Genomic DNA, 23,890 nt, shown 5'->3' with positions numbered 1-23,890 from the left:
TCTTCTTCAGTCTCGTTTCCTCGCGCTAAGGTGAGGGGAGTCTCGCGAGCGTTGCAACCCAGTCTTCCCAGGCCCCACCTCCTTCCTCCTCTCAGCTGGGGTTTGTCCCGCCCACCGCCGCCAGCCCGGTTCCGTTTCCGGCTGGCTGAGTACTGGGGTCCGGGAAGTGGTCGCTGCCGTGGTGGCCATGGGAAAGTCGGATTTTCTTACTCCCAAGGCTATCGCCAACAGGATCAAGTCCAAGGGGCTGCAGAAGTTACGCTGGTATTGCCAGATGTGCCAGAAGCAGTGTCGGGACGAGGTGAGTGGGCCCGGAGTGGCCGCGTCTTCCCAGGAGGGCCCCTGGCAATCCAGGATCAGGTCCTGGACGCGGGGCTGAGGGCGCGGGGCTGGGGCTCATGCGGCTTCTGAGGTCTGCACTGGGCAAGTCAACTACTCAGCGCACGAGAGCCGTCCCTCCCCGCAGCCCCCGGGCCCAGCGGGCAGCCTGTGTTCTGCGACCCCTCATTCCTCCCCAGTCCGATCCCCACCACCAAAGAAATGAAATCAGAAAAGGTTTTGCAGCCCTCACAGGGGAGGGGATACTGCAATACTAGACGCCCGGGCAATGCCAGTAACAGTCATCAGCTCTGACTTGACTCTTAAGAGAAACAGAGTGGTTAGGATTCACTCCTCTTTTGGGATCAGGTGAGAAAGGAGAGCTAAGCTCTTCCACACTACTCATCTAGCAAGCATTTATTGAGCACCTACACTGTACCGGGCACAGAATAATATTGTGATTAAGATTATGGATTTGTCTGGTTTATGGATATATCAGACTGTCAAAATTTAAAGTCGAGCTGGGCCACTTACCAACCGTGTGGGCTTCGGCAAGTTATTTACTTACATTCCCCTTTACTTATCTGTAAAGTGGGAATAATAATTTCACCTACTTGTAGGATTGTCGCTGAATTTTAAATGAGTGAAGTATATATAGAGTGGCTCAAGGAGTCTGGGCAGATCTTGAAAAGCCTTATATGCTGCACTATGGAATTTACACTTTTCCCCATTAAAGAGGTGGTTGATGGAATGCTGTGCAGGCTAGTGATGTGATCATATTTTTCTCCAGAGATTGGATTGGATCGGGTAAGGGTGGAAGAACACTGAGGCGATTGGAATAATCTAATCCAGTGTTTCTACAAGTGAAGGAAGAGATATTTTAGGTGGGACTCATACTAATATTGATACAGTTATTCTCTTTAGTTCTATTAATGAATACCTGTATATCCATTATCTAATGTCTTAGTCTGCTTGGACTGCCATATAAAGTGCAGTAGACGGGGTGGTTTAAATGACAGAAATTTATTTCTCACAGTTCTGGAGGCTGGGAAGTTCAAGATCAAGGTGCTGGCATGGTCAGATTCTAGTGAGCGTCCTCTTCTTGGTTTGCGAAACTGCCTCTATCCTCACAAAGCAGATAGAGCAAGCTCTAGTAGAAACTTCTTTTCCTCTTTTTTTTTTTTTTGAGATATGGTCCCACCCTGTTCATCATGCAGGCTCTACCCTTGTGACCTCATCTAAATCCAGTCACCTCCAAAGGCCCACCTCTTAATTCCATTCCCTTGGGGGTTAGGGTTCAATATATGAACTTTGGGGGGATGCAAACATGCAGTCTGTAACACCCAGACTTAACACTTTAAGTAATTTTGCCATATTTACTTTTTAAAAAATATTTTAAAGCAGATACCAATATCAGGATATTTCACCTCTAAATACTTAAATAGGCATCTCTAAAATTTCAGGATACTTTTCTATGTAACCATAGTATATGTCATCAACATAACAAAATTAATAGAAGTTCCTCTTTATCATCTAATACACATTCACACTTCCTTAGTTGTCCTCCAACTGCTCCTTGAACTCAAGATTCAGTCAAAAGCAATAGACTGTTATAGGTTTGGTTATTGGGACCCCCACTCCCCCCTCCAGTCTCCCTCATCATCAACATCCTGCAACAAGGTGTTATGTTTGTTACCATGGATGAAACTACATTGACACATCAGTATCATCCAGAATCCATAGTTTACATTAGGGTTCACTCTTGGTGTTGTACATCCTATGGGTTTTGACAAATGCATAATGATATGTATTCACCATTATATAATCTCACAAAATAGTTTAACTGCCCAAAAAGTCCCCTGTGCGCTGAGTTATTAGGACTTTTAGTTTTCTCTAAATTTAATTCTCTCTATATTCTGAATTTAGAGTATAACCCATTTTCCCTCCACCCCTTTTTCTTTTTTTTTTTTCCAAACAGAGTCTCGCCTGTCTCACAGGCTGGAGTGCAGTGATGCGATCTCAGCTCACTGCAACCTCTGCCTCCCGGGTTCAAGTGATTCTCATGCCTCAGCCTCCCAAGTAGCTGTCCCAGCTACTTTACAGGCTGGGATTACAGGCGCCTGGCACCACACCCGGCTAATGTTTGTATTTTTGGTAGAGGCGAGGTTTTGCCACGTTGGCCAGGCTGGTCTCAAACTCCCGACCTCAGGCGATTCACCTGCCTCGGCCTCCCAAAGTGCTGGGATTACAGGTATGAACCACCGCGCCCGGCCTTCTTTTTCTTGACATTGACTTGTTGAAGAGAGGAGGCCAGGCTGTTGTCCTGTAGCATCCCATATATGTTGACTTGTTTCCTCTGGTTGTCTTTTGCCTTCTAACTCGTAGTTTCTGTCAACTGGAAATTATATCTAAAAGCTTTGAGTGGGTTAGATTAAACATTTTGGGGAGAAAGAATACTTTGTAGGTGATCTTGACAGATTAATTTCAGGTTAAACATTTGCAGGGAGGAATTTTTTTTTTTTTTTTTTTTTTGAGACAAGGTCTCAATTGGTAGCCCAGGCTGGTGTATAGTGGCGTGATCATGGCTCACTGCAACCGTGACCTTCCCAGCTCAAGCAATCCTCCTCCTGCCTCAGCCTCCTAAGTAGCTGGGACCACAGGTGATTGCCACCATGCCTAATTAACCTTCCTATTGTAGAGAGATAGGGTCTCACCATGTTGCCCAGGCTGGTCTCAAACTCCTGAACTCAAGCAATCCTCCTGCCTCAGCCTCCCAAAGTGCTAGGATTACAGGCTCAAGCCACCACGCCCAGCCTATAGTATTCTTTATAGGTGATCTTGTATATCTCATATAGCATCATATAAGGAAGCCAATAATGTTTGGTAGTACTTAAATCGAGTAAAGGTGACAGCTTGTAGATAATATTAGAAAGTAATATTTTCCCCCATGTAAGAGCAAGTGAGTATTGGGGTAATACTTAGAAATCATGCCTGTATATCTAGTTTCCCATTAACCTTTTACCTGTGTGTTTTAGCGTCCTTGCCTGGGTCAGTTATTTTATTAGGAGTTGCAAAGAGGTTATTTTTCTAATTTTTTTTAACATTTATGATTGGCTGCCATGCTTTTGTACAAATGAGCTTTTGCTCATCAACTAGGGCTATTTGGTTATCCTTAAACTTGTTGTTTTCTTTTTGAGACAGGGTCTTACTCTTTCCCAGACTGAAGTACAGTGGCTCGATCATAGCTCACAGCATCCTCCGACTCCTGGGCTTAAGCAATCCTCCTGCCTCAGCCTCTCAAGTAGCTGGGACTATAGGCACATACTACCCATGCCTGGCCAATTTTAAAAAAATATTTTGTGGAGATGGAGGTCTCATTGTGTTGCTCAGGTTGATCTTGAACTCGGAGGTTCACACAATCCTCCTGCCTTGGCCTCCCAAAGTGCTGGGATTACAGGCATGAGCCACTGTGTCTGGCCATCCTTCAATGTTATACTGATATGGAATTTTTATGGGAAAGGAGTAAAGGATTAATTCTTTTCTGTAATCTCCTGATACTGGAAGACTGAAAAGAATGAAGGTCAGAGCCAGGGTATCCCCCCAATCTACTCCTGGGTTTCTAGGATTTAGTAACTTTATTGTTTGTTCATTTTATTTTTTAATTTATGGAAAGTGATACTGCTTTTTTATTTATGAGGCTGATACCAAGTTTCTTTTAAAAATAAATTTAAATAATAACTATGATTCTTATAGGGCACAGATGAGGCAAAAATTGTGTAAGAGGTCCATGATCTAAAGATTAGGAAACTATTTGAAGCAAAATCGACTGGAAATCTGGACGGTGTCAGTGAGATTGATCAGAGGGACTGGATGTGGGTTACTAAGAAGCTGAATAGACTTCCTATTAAATTGAAGGTAGAAAGAGAAGAATGAATCTAGGATGTTGTCTGGTTTCCTGGCTTGGGTGATTGTGCTTCAGATAGAGATAGGGAATACAAGAAAGGCGCATCTTTCATTTCTATTACTAGTGAAGAATGAGGTTCAAATATTAAGGAGAGGTATACTAAGTGAAAACTTGTATGTTTTTTTCCAGTCATTTTAAGAAGGTACAGATGTAATATGTTTAACAAGGTTAATATAATATGCAGCAATGTATTTTGGATAATGAGCTGAAGTAGAGGAAAGTGAGCGAAAGTAGTTTCTGTGGTGGAAATTCACTAATGACCCATTTTACTCCTTTGAGCACTTGTCTGACACTTTGTATAAAGTAGGTGCTCAATAAGAATTGGTTAACTTAAGTCTGAAAAATGGACTGTCTCTTCTGTTTCTGTGCCTGGTATTTCTTATTAATGTCTGTTTTCTACAGCACTCTTTTGCTGTCTCTTTGATCTCAAGGTTTATTCTTTGATTAGCAGAGTTGAAAGTTCAACTCTATAAAAAATTTTTTTGAAAACCTGATAGAGTAGTTACAGCTAGTGATTTGATTATTTTTTAATTTATCATCAAAGAGCAGATTTTTTGGGTTTTAACTAAATACTTCTATTTAGAGCCCATTTTGATGACCTAAATCAGAATTTATTACTTTTACATTTTTTGTAGAATGGCTTTAAGTGTCATTGTATGTCCGAATCTCATCAGAGACAACTATTGCTGGCTTCAGAAAATCCTCAGCAGTTTATGGATTATTTTTCAGAGTAAGTAACTCAAAGAACTCTTTATCTTATAAGCTTTATTCAGTTGAACATTTAATAGATGGTTAATATTTTAAATATTGGAAGTTCTATTATTTCTTATATGTTAACATAACTGTATTCTCTCTATGCTGTTTTTATCTTCTTTTGAAAATCATAGTATAAAACTGTTACAAAATTATTTCTCACAACTTAGTTTTTCCTTTCTTCCACTTCAAATATACAAAACTGTCTTTCATTCTAACACAGTTGTGACAAAGAACATAGGTTCTGCATTCAGACTTCCCAAACTCAAATCCTTCTCCATTTAAAAACTGTATGCCTTTGGATGACCTACTTAAGTTTTTCTGTGGTTTATTCTCCTCATCTCTAAAATGGCACTAAGAAGCCAGGCGAGGTGGCTTACACCTGTAATCCCAGCACTTTCGGAGGCCGAGGCGGGTGGATCACGAGGTCAGGAGTTCAAGACCAGCGTGGCCAAGATAACGAAACCCCGTCTCTACTAAAAATACAAAAATTAGCCGGACGTGGTGGTGGGCACCTGTAATCCCAGCTACTCAGGAGGCTGAGGCAGGAGAATTGCTTGAACCCAGGAGGCAGAGGTTGCAGTGAGCTGAGATCACACCATTGCACTCTAGCCTGGGTGACAGAGCAAGACTCCGTCTAAAAAAAAAAAAATTGGCACTAAAAATAGCAACCTCTTCTAAGTGTTGCTGATCCTTCATAGAGTTTATATGAAGGTCAATGAATTAACACTTTATGAGTGCTTAGAAGAGTGCCTATATTCAATTAAGATTAGCTGTTGTTATCATTACCATTAATAAATATCTCTTTGCTTCTTACCATCTCTTTCTTTCCAAACTTCTAGACATTTTAGTCCTAGGACCCCTTTATACTTTTAAAAAATATTGAAGACCCCAAGAACTTCTGTTTATGTGTGTTAGATGTATCAACACATAGAAATCAAAACAAGTTTTTTAAATAATTGGTTTATAAATTATTATTATTGTTATTATTATTATTGAGACGGAGGTTCACTCTTGTTGCCCGGGCTGGAGTGCAGTGGCACGATCTTGGCTCGCTGCAACCTCTGCCTCCTGGGTTCAAGCGATTCTCCTGCCTCGGCCTCCCAAGTAGCTGGGATTACAGGTATGCGCCACCACGCTCTGCTAATTTTTTATATTTTTAATAGAGAAAGGGTTTGGCATGTTGGCCATGCTGGTGTTGAACTCCTGACCTCAGGTGATCCACCCACCTCAGCCTCCCAAAGTGCTGAGATTACAGGCGTGAGCCAACACGCCTGGCCTTTTTTTTTTTTTTTTTTTTTTTTAAGACAGGGTCTTGTTTTGTGGCATGGTCATGGCTTACTACAGCCTTGACCTCCTGGGCTCAGGTGATCCTCCTGCTTCAGCCTCCCATGTAGCTGGGAACATAGATGCACACCACCACACCTGGCTAATTTTTTGATTTTTTTTTTTTTTTTTGTCTGTGTGTAGAGACAGAGTCTCACTTTGTTGCCCAGGCTGGTTTCGAACTCCTGGGCTCAAGTGATCCTCCTGTCTCAACCTCCCAAAGTCCTGGGATTACAGGTATGAGCCATCGTACCCAGGCCAAACAAAATTATTTAATGCTTTTCTATTGACTGCACAAAACTCAGCCTCTTTCGCATGACATTCAGGGTACTTCAAAAATTAGCCAAACCTTATTTTGGTTTCCCAGCCACATCGTCTCCCTTATTCTACTCTACCCTTACTCTCATTTTTATCAGCCATAAATTTTAGTCAAATTAGGCCATTTCTCAGATATGTGAGGCTTTCATGTTTCTGTGCCAGCTGGAAATAGCTTTCTCTTGCAGTTCACCTCTAGGGTTCTACTTATCCTTCACCGCCCACAACGAAATCACCTCTGGGCATCTCCTGTGACTCTTTCAATGATATTTTGTTACATTTCTTTTTCAGTTTAACTTTTGTTATGATTGGTTCTGCTAGATTGTAACCTCCTTGAAGGTTAAGATTCATGTTTTATTCACCTATGTTTATCTAGCACTTAATACAGTGTACCTAGCTCAGAGGGACATATTAAGTGCCAATTTCACGTGGAATCAGGGCAGTTTTGTTATCATAGATAGACTGGGGTCATTATGCCACCATCAGTGGCACTAACAGACTTCATGAAGGACCCATTCCAAAGGTATGTGGTAACTTTCTATGACTGCTTTACCAAGACCAAAAATTTCAACTCCCGACTGACTTTTAACTTAATCCTTAAAAGCTATAATCTTTTGGAGTTCTTTCCTTGATCAGCTTTTAAAGGTTCATAGCCATATTCATGTAGATGTTTCATATATCATTTGGACATTAAAACTATACTACTGGCTAGATGCAGTGGCTCACGCCTGTAATCCCAGCACCTTGGGAGGCCGAGGCAGGTGGAGATCACCTGAGGTCACGAGTTTGAGACCAGCCTGCCCAACATGGTGAAACCCCATTGCTACTAAAAATACAAAAAAAAAATTAGCCAGGCGTGGTGGCGGACCCCTGTAATCTCGGCTACTTTAGGAGGCTGAGGCAGGAGAATCACTTGAACCTGGGAAGTGGTGGTTGCAGTGAGCTGAGATCACGCCATTGCACTCCAGCTTGGGTGACGAGAACGAGACTCCGTCTCAAAAAAACAAAAACAAAAACTGTACTACTGCTTAAATTTCAGAAAGATGATGCTATATGTTTGTAGAAATTACCTTAATGCTTTCCTTTCTTTCTTTATTAGGGAATTCCGAAATGACTTTCTAGAACTTCTCAGGAGACGCTTTGGTAAACATTTTAAATATTGTGCAAATAATAACTTTATAAATCGCATAATCTTCTGAGGATCATCAGTGTCGTATTTTGTTCTCAGGCACTAAAAGGGTCCACAACAACATTGTCTACAACGAATACATCAGCCACCGAGAGCACATCCACATGAATGCCACTCAGTGGGAAACTCTGACGGATTTTACTAAGTGGCTGGGCAGAGAAGGTAAGAATGAGATTTTAAAGTTGCTTTTTCTTTCCCATTTCTAATCTCATAGGATGAGATGTTTGGGATAAGAAAAGAGAAAAAAAGGCCGGGCGCGGTGGCTCACGCTTGTAATCCCAGCACTTTGGGAGGCCGAGGCGGGCGGATCATGAGGTCAGGAGATCGAGACCACAGTGAAACCCCGTCTCTACTAAAAATACAAAAAATTAGCACGGCGTGGTGGCGGGCGCCTGTAGTCCCAGCTACTCGGAGAGGCCGAGGCAGGAGAATGGCGTGAACCTGGGAGGCGGAGCTTGCAGTGAGCTGAGATTGCGCCACTGCACTCCAGCCTGGGCAACAGAGCAAGACTCTGTCTCAAAAAAAAAAAAAAAAAAAATTGGGTCATGTTTTGCTTATTCATCGTGTTAGTTGATTCCATTTTGGGAGCATAATTTCTGCCTTAAGTTAATAGAACATCATATAACCATTGGATAAAAAATAGAATTGAATAAATACTATGCAAGATAATACAGTTGTCTCTCAGTATCCAAGGGGGATTGGGTCCAGGACCCCTTGCTGATACCCAGAATTCACAGATACTCAAGTCCCTTATATAAAATAAAATGATGTAGTACTTGCATACAACCTATATACATCCTCCCACATACTTTAAATCATCTCGAGATTTCTTATAATATTTAATACAATGTAAATGGTTTTTATACTCTATTGTTAGGGAAAAATGGGAAGGAAAAATGTCTGTACATGTTTAGTACAGATGTAACCATCTGTTTTTTTTTTTTTTGAATATTTCTCACCCACGGTTGAATCCACATACAGTATCTAAATTTCATTAAATATAAATATGGAAAATCCCATTTGTTGCATGAATTTGTGTATTTGAATGTATTTTAGTGTATTTGGTGTTTTGTTTTGTTTTGTTTTTGAGACTGAGTCTCGCTCTGTTGCCAGGCTGGAGTGCAGTGGTGTGATCTTGGCTCACTGCAACCTCTGCCTCCCGGGTTCAAGTGATTCTCCTACCTCAGCCTCCTGAGTAGCTGGGATTACAGGTGTGCGCCACCGTGCCCAGCTAACTTTTATATTTTTAGTAGAGATGAGGATTCACCGTGTTGGCCATACTGGTCTTGAGCTCCTGACCTCAAGTGATCCACCTGTGTCGGCCTCCTAAAGTGCTGAGATTACAGGTGTAAGCCACTGCGCTCAGCCTGATTTGAGTGTGTTTGAATGAATAAATATGCAGAGATGAAACACATTCATATTTATGTTTTGCTTTGACTGTATGCTGATTTATGGTGGCGGCTGTTTTTTTAAGGCTTGTGCAAAGTGGACGAGACACCAAAAGGCTGGTATATTCAGTACATAGACAGGGACCCAGAAACTATCCGCCGGCAACTGGAACTGGAGAAAAAGAAAAAGCAGGACCTGGATGATGAAGAAAAAACTGCCAAATTTATTGAAGAACAAGTGAGAAGAGGCCTGGAAGGGAAGGAACAGGTGGGTAAGCAACATCATCCTGAGAAGCAATGTCCAAAGGTCTAAAGAAGCACAATGGCTTGGTTTTCTTGTTTTTTTTGGTTGTTGTTGTTGTTGTTTTTTTGGAGATGGAGTCTCGCTCTGTCGCCCAGGCTGGAGTGCAGTGGCACAATCTCAGCTCACTGCAACCTCTGCCTTCCGGGTTCAAGCGGTTCTCCTGCCTCAGCCTCCTGAGTAGCTGGAACTACAGGTGCCTGCCACCACACCCAGCTAATTTTTGTATTCTTAGTAGAGACAGGGTTTCACCATGTTGGTCAGGCTAGTCTCCAACTCCTGACCTCGTGATCCGCCCCCCTCGGCCTCCCAAAGTTACAGGATTACAGGTGTGAGCCACCGCGCCCGGCCAGCTTGTGTTTTTTCAGCATTGAATCAAGTTTCTGGGGGCACTGTTCCTGAACTAAGAGGAGAACCAGCCTGGTGTCAAAAGCACGTTTTTGGCGTTGACAAACCTTGGTTTAATTCCTGACTTACTAACTTCATAATCTTGTATAATTACATTATCTTCCCAAACCTCAATTTCCTTCTATCTAAATAGAGGTGCTACCTAATGGGAAGACATATACACATAATTTCAACTGATTATAATTAATTCAGTACTGGAGGTAAACGCAGCATGTGGAAACATAGCGAAGCAATGTTTACTCTGCCCTGGGGAGGACAGAGTATTTGAGGGTGGATACAACACCAGTGCCCAGGAGTCTTGAAGAATCAGGGGGTGCGAGCCAGATGAATGGGGAGGGAAGGAGCTGAGGTATTAGAATAACTAGGTTGAGGCATTTATTTCAACATATATTTATAAATGCCTCCACTGTGCCAAGATTCTTGTAGGCACAGGGAATACTCAGTGAACAAAAGATACAAAAAACTGTTTCCTGTGGCTTTTTTTTTTTTTTTTTTTTTTTTTGAGACGGAGTCTTACTCTGTTGCCTAGGCTGGAGTGCAGTGGCGCGATTTCAGCTCACTGCAACCCCCGCCTCCTGGGTTCAAGTGATTCTCGTGTCTCAGCCTCCCAAGTAGCTGGGACTACAGACACAAGACACCTTGCCGGGCTAATTTTTTGCATTTTTAGTAGAGACGGGGTTTCCCCATGTTGGCCAGGTTGATCTCAAACTCCTGACCTCAGGTGATCCGCCCTCCTCGGCCTCCCAAAATGCTGAGATTACAGGCGTGAGCCACCACGCCCAGCCTCCTGTGGCTTACGTTCTAACACTTGTGTGTGAGCAGGCAAATATAGCCTGGTGTGTATGTGAAACTGAGTGTTTTTTTAACTGTTTATTGAGCTCTAACATACATTGATTAAAGTGTATGAGGTGCATTAATCTTATGTGTACAGTTCACTGAACTTTTACAAATATACATGTGTAGAAAGAGTGACAGATAACCTGTGGAACCACCACCCAGATAAAGATATAGAACTTTTCTAGTATCCCAGAGGGTTTCCTCATGCTCATTGCCAATTAATACCCCATCTCCCAGAAGTAACCATTGTTGCAGTATACCACTATTGATTATTCATTAGTTTAGTCTGTTCTTGAACAGACTTAAGAAAAAAAGCTTTTGCTTTTCCTAAAGTTTATTGCCTTATATTTTTGTTACTTCCTGTTTGAGTTGTAATAGAAATAAAAATATAGGTAAACTTCTGCAGTTTGTTATAGAAAAGCTGCTTTTTGGTATTTAGAATAATTCTCAATTGAATAATATTTGCAAAGCATATAAGTTCTATTTTTTTTTATTTTTTGAGAGACTGTCTCTCACTGTCACCAGGCTGGAATGCAGTGGCATGATTACAGCTCACTGCACCCTTGATCTCTGGTGCTCAAGTGAACCTCTTGCCTCATAGGATTAGCTGGGACTATAGGCGTGCACCGCAATGCCTGGATAATTTTTTTTTTTTTTTTTTTGTAGGCATGGGGGTTTTTGCAGTGTTGTCCAGGCTGGTCTCAAACTCCTGGCCTCAAGCATTCCTCCCGCCTGAGCTCGACCTCCCAAAGTGCTGGGATTATAGGCATGAGCCACCATGCCCGGCCAAAGCATGTAATTTATTTCTTTTTTTGAGGCAGAGTCTCGCTCTGTCACCCAGGCTGGGGAGTGCAGTGGCATGATCTCAGCTCACTGCAACTTCCGCCTCCCAGGTTCAAGCGATTCTCCTGCCTCAGCCTCCCGAGTAGCTGGGATTACAGGCACCTGCCACCATGCCCGGCTAATTTTTGTATTTTTAGTAGAGATGGGGTTTCACCAGGTTGGCCAGGCTTGTCTCGTTCTTTCACCCAACCTGGAGTGAAGTGACGCGATCTCGGCTCACTGCAACAGTCACCCCCTGGGTTCAGGCGATTCTCCTGGCTCAGCCTCCTGAGTAGCTGGCATTACAGGCGCCCACCATCACACCCGGCTAAATTTTTGTATTTTTAGTAGAGACAGGGTTTCACCACGTTGGCCAGGCTCGTCTCGAATACTTGACCTCAGGTGATCCACCGGTCTTGGCCTCCCAAAATGCTAGGATTACAGGCATGAGCCACCATACTGGGCCAAAAGATGTAATTTCTTTTTCTTTCTTTTTTTTTTGAGACAGAGTCTCATTCTGTCGTCCAGGCTGAAGTGCAGTGGCACGATCTCGGCTCACTGCAACCTCCGCCTCCCAGGTTTACGTGATTCTCCTGCCTCAGCCTCCTGAGTAGCTGGGATTACAGGTGCATACCACCATGCCTGGCTAATTTTTTGTGTATTTTTAGTAGAGACAGGGTTTCACTATGTTGGCCAGACTGGTCTTGAACTCCTGACCTCATGATCCACCTGCCTCGGCCTCCCAAAGTGCTGGGATTACAGGTGTGAGCCACCATGCCTGGCCAAAAGCATGTAATTTCTTAATTAGGATCTTAATCACTTGCGTATTAGAGCTGCCTGGGAACACAGGTAGCAAGTCATAATTTAGTCCTATTGAATGGTGATAGTAAGTGCACTGTACACCAAAACCTTAAAACTTTCTTTTTTTTAGGAGGTCCCTACTTTTACGGAATTAAGCAGAGAAAATGATGAAGAGAAAGGTAGTTTTATTTTTTCTTTTCTTTCTTTTTTTAAACATAGATGCTTTTATATTGGCTTTGTTAAAAATGCAACATATGCATTGTCAACATATCTGGGAGTAAGACATCTAATCTGTCTGAGTTACATTGTTCTTATTGATTTAATGAAAAGGTAATACTAATGAATTAATTGGATAGGATAGCTGAAGCTACAAGTAACAAAATTGACTACAATTAACTTAAACAATAAGGAAATATCTTGCCGTAATAAGAATCCCAGAATCCCAGAGGTAAGGTGATTCTGCGTGCCGTATGGACACAGGGTAGCTGCCAACACTCCAACCATCACATGCAGACTCTGCATTGTCTTGAGGATGGCAGAGAGCATCTCTGGATGCTCTTCTAGAATCCTGTTAGGAGCAAGGATACTTTTCCAAGAAGACACTCCTCCCTTCAATAGATTTCCTCTCAAATGTCATTGGCCAGAACTGTGTCACATGTCTACCCAAAAAGCAGTCACTGGGATTATATTGATTGGTTTAGACAATCAGAATTTACCCCAGAGATGAAAATGGTGTTATGTCCCCTGAGCCACAGGCAAGAGGTGTGGAGACCCAAACAGAATTGAAGTACTGTTCCCCAGGGGAAATGGGGATACAGCGGGGAAGCGCCTGTGTGGTCCGCCACGGTGACATGGCGTGCGAGGTTCCTCCTGTTCTATGGCTGTCAGTCTGGGACGTTTTACAGGAATGTGTGGTCTCTGCTTAGGAACATTTTAGCTCTCATTTATTGAAAATGTCCTGGAGGTCCTCTGTGAACACTTTGTAGTATCTTATCTGAGAAGTTTTATTATGATTTTCCTGAAATGTACATATGGAGTAACATTTTTTTCTTCTAGTCACGTTTAATTTGAGTAAAGGAGCATGTAGTTCATCCGGAGCAACATCTTGCAAGTCAAGGTGAGCCGCATCATTCACGGATATCTTAAAACTTTAGGATTTTTGTGAAATGTTGGTTACTGCATTTTGAAGTATTGTGAATAATTTTTTTCTAGTTGTAGTTTTCACCTGTTTTTGGTTTTTTGTTGGTTGCATTGTTTTTTTAGCAATTTTTTTTTTTAAGAGATGGGGTCTTGCTATGTTGCCCAGGCTGGCCTCGAACTCCTGGGCTCAAGGTGATCTTCCTGCCTCAGCCTCCCAGGTATCAATAGCTGGGATTACAGCCATGCCCTACTGTGCCCAGCTAGCAACTATTCTTTTCCTATTTGCCTGTGATGAGATGATCCTGGTTTTTGAGGAAAGCCTCATTTTGATTATATGTTTCAAATGAATAAACTTTTGATTCTCCATGAATCCTTCTCCATTTAATGGTTCCTTATTCGTGATATAAAACTGTTTCTTTTCCTGTCTTAGCCCACTTGTCACAGTCTAAAAGTTAGCTGGGTATGTATTTTTCTTTTATTTGCTGCATTGTGAGTTTTCTGAGAATAGAGATTATCAACCTCTCTTCGTAGCCCCCAGTACAGTGTAAATACACCAGGAAACACTCAGTAATCATTGCCCGCCCTTCTAGGTGGTCTAGCACAGGGCAGGGGTCAGCAAACTTTTTCTGTAAGAGCCACATAGTAAATATTTTAGGCTTTTTGGCCAGATGTCTTTGTCACAATAACTGAACTCTGCTGTTGTAGTGAGAAGGACAGTGCATGAAGGAACTGAGCATGGCTGGGTTCCAGTAAATTTATTTACAAAAGCCAGTGGCAGGTGGCAGCTGGCATTTGGCCCTTAGGCTGTTGTTTGCCAAAGCCTGGCATAGCATGTGGTCAGGTAGTTCTACCTACTTTCTACATTATCTTCTCTTGCAATTTTTATGTATTCTTTCACCAAATCTTATATTCACTATTTCTGACATGCACTACATTCAGTTTTGATATGGAGGTTAAAAAAGATGAGTAAGACAAGAGAGTCAAGTATCAGCATCTACTGGAATTTACTTTTAAGCCGGGTGATATTTTCTATTTTACTTAGTATTTTACATGTTGTTTTTTTAAGATCTAAGTTTTTCGGGTTTGCTTATAGGTCATTGTTTATTTACACTATTGAATAAGTGGCTAGGAGTATGGAAGGAGATAGATAGGCTGAATCAGCAATATAGATCAGCTTTAAAATGATTTGCCAGATGTCTTAACTTTGGTCAAAATAATATTTCAAAATTAGCACCTACATTAGATATCATCAAGAAGTTGGTTATTTGGGTTCTACATCTGGGTACATTCCGGAAGAATTGTCTAACATTGGCATGATATGACCTGGAAGATCGGCTCAAATATAACACACATGCCTTATACTTTTAGAACTTTATGCATTTCTGTCTGTTCTTTTGAAGTATGTGTTATTCCTAGATGTAGATGGTTGTTAAAATTGGTTCCAGTGTTCCCCAAATTGACCTCCCTTGTATTAGTTTTCCATGGTCGCTATAACAGATTACCACAAACTGGGTGGCTTAAAACAACAGAAATATGTTATCTTTCTGGAGGTCAGATCTGAGTCAGTATCGCTGGATTGAAATCAAGGAGCCTGCTGGCTGTGCTCTGGGGAAGAATCTGAGCTCTGGGGAAGAATCTGTCCCTTGCCTTTTCCAGCTCTGTTGGCCGCCGGCATTACTTGGCTCATGGTTGCATCTCTACAGTATTTAAGATGAGCATCTTCAAATGTCTCTTTGCCCCATCCTCACATCACCTTTTCCTCCAGGTGTCAAATCTCCCTCCGCCTTGCTCTTACAAGAAAAGGGATGATTATAGTTAGGGTCCACCCTGATAGTCCAGGCCAAGCTCCTCATCTCGAGATCTTTAACTTAATCTCATTTGCAAAGATTCTTTTCTTAGGTAACATAACACTGATAGGTCTCAGGGATAAGGACCTGATATTTTTGGGGGTCTATTCAGCCTGCTGTACCCCTATGCCAAACCTTGATATTAGTAAAAATATTAGTTTTATTTGACCAATTTTGATAATTTATTTAATAAGTTATCTATGTTAATATGTTGTGACTTGAGTCCATGAATAAGGAACAATATATGTATAAGTATGTAAATAGTGTCACAGGTAATACAACTGACAGACATGTAAAACGTTTTTTCTCTGAGATTACGGTACATAATATAGTTTGGGATTCATTCCCCTGTGGATTTATATCTCTTATATATCTAAAACCTAGAAAAATTAAATGATGTAAAGTGGACATTTTAGGCTATGTTGAGGCATGAAAATGAGCCCCCTTATTGCTTGAAAAAGTTTACTTGATTTTCATTTCCGTTTCTCCTTTGGGCTTCTTTATCTCCTTTAAGAAGGGCTAGAATTCACCCTAGTTACTGAAAGCAAAAATGAGGGCTATTCAAGGAGCCTTACTTTCCATTTTCATTCTGCTCATATTCATATCTTGCCTTGATTTTATTTTAACTCTGCCTTACCCCTGTCTCAGTTTCTCACCCTTCTAATGGAATCTTGATATTGCCAGCAAAAGGACCTTTCTAAACTTCAGCTCTTACCATGTCACTCATTTATTAACATCTCTTGGTTTCAGCATCTCTAAGATGACCTCGAATTTTTTTACATACTATTAAGTGACTTTGGTGATCCTGTGTGTCTCCTGCCATTTGCTCTCAGCTGTGCTCATTGATTTGTGCTGTCTTAAATGAGCCTGGGGTCTCGTCCTTTCTTGCCTTTACGTCTGCTGTTCCACTTCCTGGAATGCCCTTTACATCTGTTTTCCCACTTCACCCTGAGATTTTGCTGGGCTCTTCTGGTCATCTTTTTCCCCATTATTAACACATTCTAAGCATTTAATGATGCTGAGTAAATTTTCTTTTTCTTTTTTTTTTTGTTTTTGAGACGGAATTTCGCTCTTGTTGCCCAGGCTGGAGTGCAGTGGCATGATCTCGGCTGACCATAACCTCTGCCTTCCAAGTTCAAGCGATTCTCCTGCCTCGGCCTCCCAAGTAGCTGGGAGTACAGGCATGCACCACCATGCTCGGCTAATTTTTTTGTATTTTTAGGAGAAACTGGGTTTCACCATGTTGGTCAGGCTGGTCTCAAACTCTTGACCTCAAATGATCCACCTGTCTCAGCCTCCCAAAGTGCCGGGATTTCAGGCATGAGCCACCGTGCCCGGCCCAGCTGAGTTTTAAGAAGAGTAAATAATAGCCTTAAATAAACTCAAGTGTCTAAGCTGAGATTAATACCAAAATACTGAAATAATTTATAGATGTATTAATATTTGGAGACTCACTGTTGAGAACCTCTGAGGTATCATGGAGATTGGTAGAGGAGTCAGAAGGCAGAAAAATAAGCAAATATATTTTTTTAAGTGGAGAAAAATCTTTAGAAAATAATAGATTAACAAGCATTTCCAACAGATTACGATAGGAAATAGGTAGTTTGTGAACATGAGACGAGGAAGGGGTGATCACTCAAGCCAAAATAACCGCCTAATCCTAACTCCTCTTTTGCTAGGGTTAATTAGTGCCTGTTTTGTAGACATATTGTGGTTGATTATGATCTGAATTATCCCTAGATCCCTAGTTCAAAGTACACTTAAATCTAAAGAACATTTAAGTAGCAAGCTGAGGAGCTTATCTTTACATGGATTTGGCCTGTTCAAAACCCATGTCCATTATTTATAGTTTTCACACCCTGGGTAATGCATTCAGTAATAGAATCAGAGTTTAAATATATGTTCAGTGGGTTGAATTACAGGTCAAAACCCAGTGAGTAAAATTTTACAAAGGTAAATGGAAAGCCTGACAGGTAAAGAAAAACAACCCCCATAAAAACAGAGTGACAGAGTCCTTACCTACAATTCTCCATAGAGAAAAGAAGTAGGGGTTTTAGTTGACTTCAAGCTTAAAGTAACCCAGCAGTTCATCAATCTAATGCTACCTTTAAATGCATTTTTTAAAGTCCAAATAAAGGAAAATAATAAATCTGTTGTATTCTCTACTATCCTGTACTTTTTTCTTGGTTAGCTCCATGGTAGCTTTGTGTAAATATTTATCCTTTGCTTCATCTTTTGTAAATATGACACATTAAATGATTAGATGGGTAAAAGTCATTTGATCAGCAAATATTAATGGAGCATCTATTTAATGTCAGTTACAAGATAGTACTGCTACTTTGCAGGAAAAAATAGATGGTTCCTCCGTACTACAAGAGAGGAGTCGTACATACAAATGATTATCATACAAGGTGCAATGTGATGCATGCCACAAGGCACTGTGGCAGTTCAAAACACTGCAAGATCCAAGAACCCTCGTGAAGAATGGACCTTAAAGAATTTTAACAAACGGAGATAAAAGGAGAGATTATTTTAGGTATAAAACAAGGCATGTGCAAATTTTCAGAGGCTGAAAGCATAGGGCATGGCTCAGTCAATAGCAAATTGTTCTTAGTGGCTGGTGTACATAGTAAGTCAGGGATGGTGACTAGAATGGTATTCTGGGGCCAATGGTGACAGTTGTATATTGGCAGTAAAGAATTTAGAATTTACACTGTCAGCCGGGCGCAGTGGCTCATGCCTGTAATCCCAGCACTTTGGGAGGCCAAGGCAGGTGGATCACCTGAGGTCAAGAGTTCAAGACCAGCCTGGCCAACATTGTGAAACCCCATCTCTACTAAAAATACAAAAATTAGCCCAGCGTGGTGGCGGGTGCCTGTAATCCCAGCTACTTGGGAGGCTGAGGCACGAGAATCGCTTGAACCTGGGAGGCGGAGGTTGCAGTGAGCCAAGATCGCGCCACTGCACTCCAGCCAGGGCGACAGAGTGAGACTCCATCTCGAAAAAAAGGATTTACACTGTTAACTCTGGGCAGTCGGGAGCAATTAAAAACTTTTAAGTAACACGTTGAGAACTTTGCTTTACAAAACCAGAACTAAGAGTAACATGCTAGACTTAAACCGGTCATTTGAAAACATGTCATTTAATTCTTGCATTTGAGTTAGGAGTTGGGTCATGTTATTATCTTCATTTATAGATGAAGATTTGAGGCTTAGGAAAGTGGACTACTCCAGGTTCTAATAGAAGTAGCCTCAAACCCTGATCTGCTCAACACCAAAGCCTAAGCTGCCTACCATCATTCTGCTATACAGAGTATAGTAGCACTGACCGAAGGAGTGAGGAGAAGGTACAGAGAGTTAAAGACAGCACGGGTTAAATGCTCACACAGTGCTGATAGGTACAGAGAGTTAAAGACAGCACGGGTTAAATGCTCACACAGTGCTGATAGGTACAGAGAGTTAAAGACAGCACGGGTTAAATGCTCACACAGTGCTGATAGTTCTGTAAGAGATGTGGACAGGTACTCCATGGTTTTCACTAATCTCCTGTAAATTAATATGTCACACATTGATTCTATATTGTGAATTTTGCACATCGTAAAGCATTGGTTTATGTATGGTTCTTGGTAACAAGCATGGTTCTCCTGTTCATCAGTACTCTGGGACCAAGTGCACTGAAGACAATAGGAAGTTCAGCATCAGTGAAACGAAAAGAATCTTCCCAGAGCTCAGCTCAGTCTAAAGAAAAGAAGAAAAAGAAATCTGCACTGGATGAAATAATGGAGGTACAGTTTATGGACTGCATGTGGACACCTTAGAACCCAAGGAAAATTAAATCATTTCACCATTTATTAGATTAATAGAAAATTAGGAAAATTATCATGTACAGACTAGGGAATAGTGACCTAGCTACATACAGTTCCCGAACTGGAGTTGGAGCCCCTCTAAATGGGTTTATTTATTTATTTATTTTTTATTTTTTTGAGATGGAGTCTCGCTCTGTTGCCCAGGCTAGAGTGCAGTGGCACCATCTCGGCTCACTGCAACCTCCGCTTCCCAGGTTCAAATGATTCTCCTGGCTCAGCCTCCCAAGTAGCTGGGATTGCAGGCGCTTGCCACCGTACCCAGCTAATTTTTGTATTTTTAGTAGAGATGGGGTTTCACCGTGTTTGCCAGGCTGATCTCGAACTCCTGACCTCAAGTCATCCACCCACCTCGGACTCCTAAATGCTGGGATTACAGGCATGAGCCACCATGCTCCACCTGAATAGGTTTCTTTTAATGCCTCAGGTGCTGTCTTTGAAACTCCCTGCGCTGTTACGGTCCCTTTCAATTAGAAATTGGAGTCCTTCGTGGTTGGCCTCCCTCCTTCAACCGCTACTCTCCTGTTGACTTTGACTTCCACTTAGCACCTCCTAGCTAGCAAGAGAAAGCTGTGACATGTTTTTTTCTGGTTGTTGTTGTTGTTGTTGAGACAGTCTCTCTCTGTTGCCCAGGCCAGAGTGCAGTGGTATAATTTCGGCTCACTGCAGTCTCCACCCCCCAGGTTCAAGAGATTCTCCTGCCTCAGCCTCCCCGAGTAGCTGGGATTGCAAATGTGTGCCACCACACCCGGCTAATTTTTGTATTTTTAGTAGAGACAGGGTTTCACCATGTTGGCCAGGCTGGTCTCAAACTCCTGACCTCAAATGATATGCCTATCTTGGCCTCCCAAATTGCTGGGATTACAGGTGAGAGCCACTGCACCTGGCCCAGTGTGACATGGTTTTAATTTGATTTAGCCTGATGGCTAAGTCTATGTGAAAAATCACTGGAAATACATGATTATCCATATTTAGGGCCATATTTGGGCTCTAAATCTACCCAAGACTCTAGAGTAATTCTGCAGGAGGTTCTTAATATATTCCTAACTATCCCCTTCTCCATTCTAACACATAGCCTACCTTATCAATGAATTAAGAAAACAAGTGGGAAAGGAGAAGAGGCAGGATAGAAGAGAAAGAGTAAATGGATACAAGAAGCTAACTTTTTTTCTTTAATATTATTTCCTCTGTCTCCTCATTTCTTTTCATCTTCATTGTGAAGGGATAGAAAATGCCATTCAGTCTTTGTTTTTTGTTTTTTATTTTTTTTGAGACGGAGTCCTGCTCTGTGTTCTGTCGCTCAGGCTGGAGTGCAGTGGTGCAATCCCAGCTCACTGCACCCTCCACCTCCCAGGTTCAAGTGATTCTCCTGCCTCAGCCTCCTGAGTAGCTGGGATTACAGACACCTGCCACCATGCCTGGCTAATTTTTTATATTTTTAGTAGAGGCGGAATTTCACTATGCTGGCCAGGCTGATCTTGAACTCCTGGCCTCAGGTGATCTGCCCGCCTCGGCCTCCCAAAGTCCTGGGATTACAAGGTGTGAGCCACTGCACCCGGCTGGCTGTTAATCTTCTCTGTTCCTAGTCCTCACACCATTCAGGACGATCTAAAGAACTTCAAGTATAATACAAGATGAATATACTATGAAACTGAGTCACTGTTACATGCTGCACATTGTGTAAGGCCCCAGGTCTGTATAGTAGAAAGAAAAACAGTCCTTGTTAGTCATGGAGCTTTCATTCTAACGACAGAGCTGCTCAGCAGTGAACCAGTGAGTGATCACAAAACGCTGAGTGCCAAGGAGGTATGAGGGTAGGGCCTGGGGAGAGATCCTGTGAACAGTGCCTAGACAGGAACGATCAAGCATCTGAAGGAAAGGCCCACAGGACTGGAGTGCAGCAAGCACCTGGTGGCGTTTGAGATCAGAGAGCCAGGAGGGCCAACACCACAGAGGTCTTACATGCTGTGACAGGGATTTTTTAAGTTTAATTTTATTCAAAGTAAAATGGAAAGCCAAATCGACCTTCTTTAAATATAATGCATACTAATTTTAGAATATTGTTGAAAAGTTGAAGGATTTAAAATGAGGTTTTTTTTGTTTTGTTTTGTTTTGAGATGGAGTGTCACTCTATGGCCCAGGCTGGAGTGCAGCGATGTGACCTCAGCTCACTGCAACCTCCGCCTCACAGGGTTCAGGCAATTCTCGTGTCTCAGCCTCCCGAGTAGCTGGGACTACAGGCATGCACCACCATGCCTGACTAATTTTTGTACTTTTAGTAGAGACAGGATTTCACCGTTTTGGCCAGGCTAGTCTCAAACTCCTGACCTCGTGATCCACCCACCTCGGCCTCCCAAAGTGCTGGGATTACAGGCATAAGCCACTGCGCCCAGCCTAAAATGAGGTTTCGAATCAACCAAGGGATTATTACATTGTTTGATCCCATTGAAAATTGGTACTTAGGGTTAACTGTAAGCAGTTGAGAAAGAAAAAGATTCGATATTTTCGCCATACAGCCAGACAGCGCTCTTTTCTTTTGGTCACTCTCATTTATTTATCTCTTGGTGGTATTTTTCTTCCCTTTCATTCATGAGCTTTACTGTCATTTTCAAACAGGGAACCCCCTGTTTGCTACCAGGCTGTATACTTAACCACGCTGTGCTACATTGATCCATGTGTTACGATTTTACTGCATGAAAACGTGGCCTCTTTTCCAGCTTCTGACAGTCATATGGGAGAAAGTGGGTGAGGGCAGGTACTGGCTGGTCTTGCAGCTGAATAGGAGTTGTGTCTGTTTGCTTCCTAGGTCAGTTGACTTGCTTTATTATATACTTTTTAAAATGCAAGTATTTTTTAAATCAAAAACTAATGACAAATAATGTTTATTTATCAGAGCTCGCAAATTATGTCATTGGTCTTCTGTGAAGTAGAAGACTTCACAGTTTTATGGTGTTATTTTGCTGAATAGAATAGTATTTTGAAATCCAGTGAGGATTTTAGGGAGATAATTTTAAGACATTATGTGTTCTACAGATTGAAGAGGAAAAGAAAAGAACCGCCCGAACAGACTACTGGCTACAGCCTGTAAGTATTCAGCTGGAGTTTCTTAAGTTCTAAACGTATATTTAAGTGAATGATTTAACTAGCATTTGGTATAAGTAACTAAACTTTTCAAACACGTATGTTCTATATAGATAGAGTTAGTTATAACTTACAATGACTTTTCTTCCTATTAGATCTTTAATTATTGGTTGCACCTCTATTGGAGAGTTACTTCATGCTTATAGACTAATAATGTTAAGTTTAGTACTAAACTTGTTTATGGACATCTTGAATTTGAGCCAGGAATTTTCAATTTTTGCTGTAAGACAAAAGGTTATGTTTTCAGAAATGAGTTCAAAAAGTAGAACTGTAAATGCTCAAGTGTTGGTTTTCAATTTACAACTTATTGGAACTAGAATGTCCATTTATTAATAGGTACATTGTGGAGAAAAGCAAGCTTTAATTTCACAAACTCAAGGGAGTTTTATATTTTATTGCTTATTTATTATTGCTTATTGTTTTAAAATAATTTAAAAATAGTTTTTAAACATTTAACAATATTTTAAAATGATTATTTATTGATGCCATATTTTAGACTTAACTGAGATGTGACATTTTCGTAAAACTTTCAGAGTGTCTTATTCTTTTTTTTATTTTTAAATAGAGACAGGGTCTTGCTCTATTGACCAGGCTGGTCTGAAACTCCTGGCCTCAAGCGATCCTCCCACCTCAGCTTCCAGAGTAGCTAGGACTACAAGCATGCACCACTAATGCCCTGCCAATTTTTGTATTTTTTGTAGAGACAAGGTTTTACTCTTTTGCCAGGCTGGTCAACATAGTAGCCTCAAGTGATCCTCCTGCCTCGACTTCCCAGGGTGTTAGGATTACTGACCCGAGCCACTGTGCCTAATTTTTTTTTTTTTTTGAAATGGAGTTTCGCTCTCGTTGCCCAGGCTGGAGTGCAATGGCGCGATCTCAGCTCACCGCAATCTCTGCCTCCTGACTTCAAGCAATTCTCCTGCCTCAGCCTCCCTAGTAGCTAAGATTACAGGCATGGGCCACCACATCCGGCTAATTTTGTATTTTTAGTAGAGACGGGGTTTCTCCTTGTTGATCGGGCTGGTCTCAAACTCCAGACCTCAGGTGATCCACCTGCGTCAGCCTCCCAAAGTGCTGGGATTACAGGCGTGAGCCACCACACCTGGCCCACTGTGCCTAGTTTTTAAACTCAGAAAGGAAAGATTTTTAACAGATCTACTGTGGACAAGGGCCAATAAGTACAGTGATGTAATGAATTATCTTCCAATTACTAGAGTGTGAACCCATGAGAGCCTTTGAGAAATTAGCCCAGAAAATAGTATGACTAAATTGGAGAAGTTGTGTTGGCATTAATTGGCTTCATTTAGAAAGTCTTAAAAGAGAGATTTCAGAATAAGACCATTCACATTTTTCCATAAACATATCTTTCTACTATTAAATACCCTCTCCCCAAAGTCCTTCCTAAAGTAGTATGATTTTAAGCATGGCTTTATGAAATACTTGACCATCTCTTTGATATATTCACTTGAAGTAGCAAA

General features: G+C 41.5%; 1 protein-coding gene across 4 annotated transcripts in view; it reads left to right on the top strand.

Moving 5' to 3' along the window:
* Positions 1 to 130: 130 nt before the first annotated feature.
* The window catches only part of KIN (Kin17 DNA and RNA binding protein), a 39,088-nt gene continuing 15,328 nt past the window's right edge, over positions 131 to 23,890 (top strand). For all 4 annotated transcript variants that reach the window (XR_004248032.2, XR_009211067.1, XM_032151847.2 and 1 more), the window contains exons 1-9: positions 131 to 301; positions 4,918 to 5,012; positions 7,776 to 7,819; positions 7,905 to 8,027; positions 9,340 to 9,521; positions 12,553 to 12,601; positions 13,479 to 13,539; positions 19,064 to 19,193; positions 22,305 to 22,355. Coding sequence is in view for 2 of the 4 variants with exons in the window: in XM_032151847.2 (XP_032007738.1) it covers positions 188 to 301; positions 4,918 to 5,012; positions 7,776 to 7,819; positions 7,905 to 8,027; positions 9,340 to 9,521; positions 12,553 to 12,601; positions 13,479 to 13,539; positions 19,064 to 19,193; positions 22,305 to 22,355 (849 nt within the window). In the remaining 2 variants the exon portion in view is untranslated. The remainder of the gene's footprint in view (positions 302 to 4,917; positions 5,013 to 7,775; positions 7,820 to 7,904; positions 8,028 to 9,339; positions 9,522 to 12,552; positions 12,602 to 13,478; positions 13,540 to 19,063; positions 19,194 to 22,304; positions 22,356 to 23,890) is intronic.

Source organism: Hylobates moloch, unplaced genomic scaffold, assembly GCF_009828535.3.
Source record: "Hylobates moloch isolate HMO894 unplaced genomic scaffold, HMol_V3 SCAFFOLD_2, whole genome shotgun sequence".
Lineage (NCBI taxonomy): Eukaryota > Metazoa > Chordata > Mammalia > Primates > Hylobatidae > Hylobates > Hylobates moloch.
This window is presented reverse-complemented; position numbering and strand designations above follow the sequence as displayed.